This window comes from Colobus angolensis, unplaced genomic scaffold (assembly GCF_000951035.1).
Source record: "Colobus angolensis palliatus isolate OR3802 unplaced genomic scaffold, Cang.pa_1.0 Scaffold88, whole genome shotgun sequence".
NCBI classification, from domain to species: Eukaryota; Metazoa; Chordata; class Mammalia; order Primates; family Cercopithecidae; genus Colobus; species Colobus angolensis.
The window spans coordinates 7,338,477-7,340,277 of record NW_012122709.1 but is presented as its reverse complement, the minus strand read 5'-3'; the positions used below and the strand labels follow the sequence as shown (position 1 = coordinate 7,340,277).

At 48.3% G+C, this 1,801-nt stretch overlaps 1 protein-coding gene across 1 annotated transcript; it reads right to left on the bottom strand.

Annotated features, from left to right (window-relative positions):
- Positions 1-443: 443 nt before the first annotated feature.
- Positions 444-1,507, bottom strand: RNASE1 (ribonuclease, RNase A family, 1 (pancreatic)). The gene is made up of 2 exons (XM_011930956.1): positions 1,335-1,507; positions 444-1,179 (listed from the first exon to the last, which is right to left on the bottom strand). The coding sequence occupies exon 2, from the start codon at positions 1,153-1,155 to the stop codon at positions 691-693; it is 465 nt and encodes a 154-aa protein (XP_011786346.1). The 5' UTR covers positions 1,156-1,179; positions 1,335-1,507; the 3' UTR covers positions 444-690.
- Between the last annotated feature and the right edge of the window lie 294 nt (positions 1,508-1,801).

Here is a 1,801-nt window from a genome sequence, read left to right as displayed (position 1 = left end):
GAGGTGCCCATTTCTCTGATTTAGTAATAGCTTACTCAAAAAAAAAAAAAAAAATCGAAAATGGAAATTTAGGATCATAATTCCATTGACTCCTCTTCCTCATCCTGAGGCTAAGCAGGGTCTTCCTGAGGTCGCACTCACCTTCCTTCTGTGCCACAGAATGACTGTATTTGAGCTTCACCCCTCTGTCAGTTCACCCTGCATGGCCGTGTCCCAGGCTGTTGCTCCCTTTTGTCTAGAAGAGCCCACATTTAATAGTCTTAGGTTTGGCATCAAGGAATCTACAAGGAAAGGAATTTTCTCAAGCCACTAAAATCCAAGTCAGAAGGGAAAACATTTAATTACTTCATTCACCGTTCTCCAAAGCGAATCAGATTTACAGTTGTTACCCCTTGCTGGAAGGCGATGCCAGAAACAGTACTTAGACAGAACCACTTCAGAAATCAAGTGCTTGCAACTGTGTTTTATTGAAAGAAAGAATGGAGGGGTTAACATGGGGCCCACCTCACAACCCACTCTTCACCCCCAAAATCACGCAGGGGTGGGACTCAGGAAAAGGAAGCATGAGTGTGTTGAATAGGAGCCCTAACTGGAATTACTTCTTTCACAGCAGGGAAGGAAGAGGGAAGAGGCAGCTGTGGAAAGGATGAGGTGGAGGGAGGTGGGGTATCTCGCTGCTCTGACCTTAGGTTAGTCCTCCACAGAAGCATCGAAGTGGACTGGCACATACGGGCTCCCTTCACAGGCCACAATAATGTGTCTCTCCTTCGAGCTGGTCCGGTATGCACAGTTGGGGTACCTGGAGCCGTTTGTCAGGCGGCAGTCTGTGATGTGCATTCTGGAATTGCTCTTGAAGCAGTTGGTCTGCCCGTTCTTGCAGGTGACCTTTTCCTGGAAGCAGACATTCTGGACATCTACCAGGGGCTCGTGCACAAAGGTGTTCACTGGTTTGCACCGCCCCTGTGTCATATTCCGGCGCTTCATCATTTGGTTGCAGTAGGTGGAGCTGCTGCTGGGGGAACTGTCTGAGTCCATGTGCTGCCGCTGGAATTTCTTGGCCCGGGATTCCCTGCCTAGGGAAGGCTGGGCCCAGCCCAGCACCAGCAGCACCAGGACAAGCACAGGGAACAGGATGACAGACTTATCCAGAGCCATGGTGGCCTCACTTTCTCAGAAAGCCTAATTGAGAAAAGGAGACAGAAGGAAAAGAGCCCTCTTAGAAAAAGAACTCCAGCTCACACCTATGGCTTCCCTGGCTTACAGTTTCTGTCTCAGGTCAACCAGAAACATGTCCGTCCCACTTCCTGAGGTTTTTTGTGTAATGAGACACTCACGTGTATCCTTCTCCACAAGCGTTTTATTGCCACTCTCCAAAGTGAGGTCTTTTTCCCCTTTAGGTGGTGACCTATGAAGTGACCTAAAATCCTGTCAGTTTCTATCTTTGAATACTGGCGTTTCTTTGATCCAAAATACATTTGTATCTAGTGCTCACACGGCTCATCAAAACATCAGTTTGAATAAATCATGAACCAAATTGTATCCCCACCATCTAGGACCATGGGTGACAGAGTCTTGTTGTCTTACAGCATAAGGAAACTCAGGCCAGTGCCTGACACTGGCATCATAAAGGATTCCATTGCACCAAAGAAAAATGCTGGCCTCCCCCAACTTGAGGGCTCCTTCTTTTCCAGTTCCATGGATGCTCTGTAGCCTGCACGTTCCACCCCGACCCCTCTGCCTCCAGCTGATGTTTGCCTGGGTCACATTTTTTTCAGTGCTAGCATCATCCAAGCTTTCTCAG

Coding starts and splice junctions, on each gene's coding strand:
- RNASE1 (XM_011930956.1), bottom strand. CDS start 1,155: ATGGCTCTGGATAAGTCTGTCATCCTGTTCCCTGTGCTTGTCCTGGTG.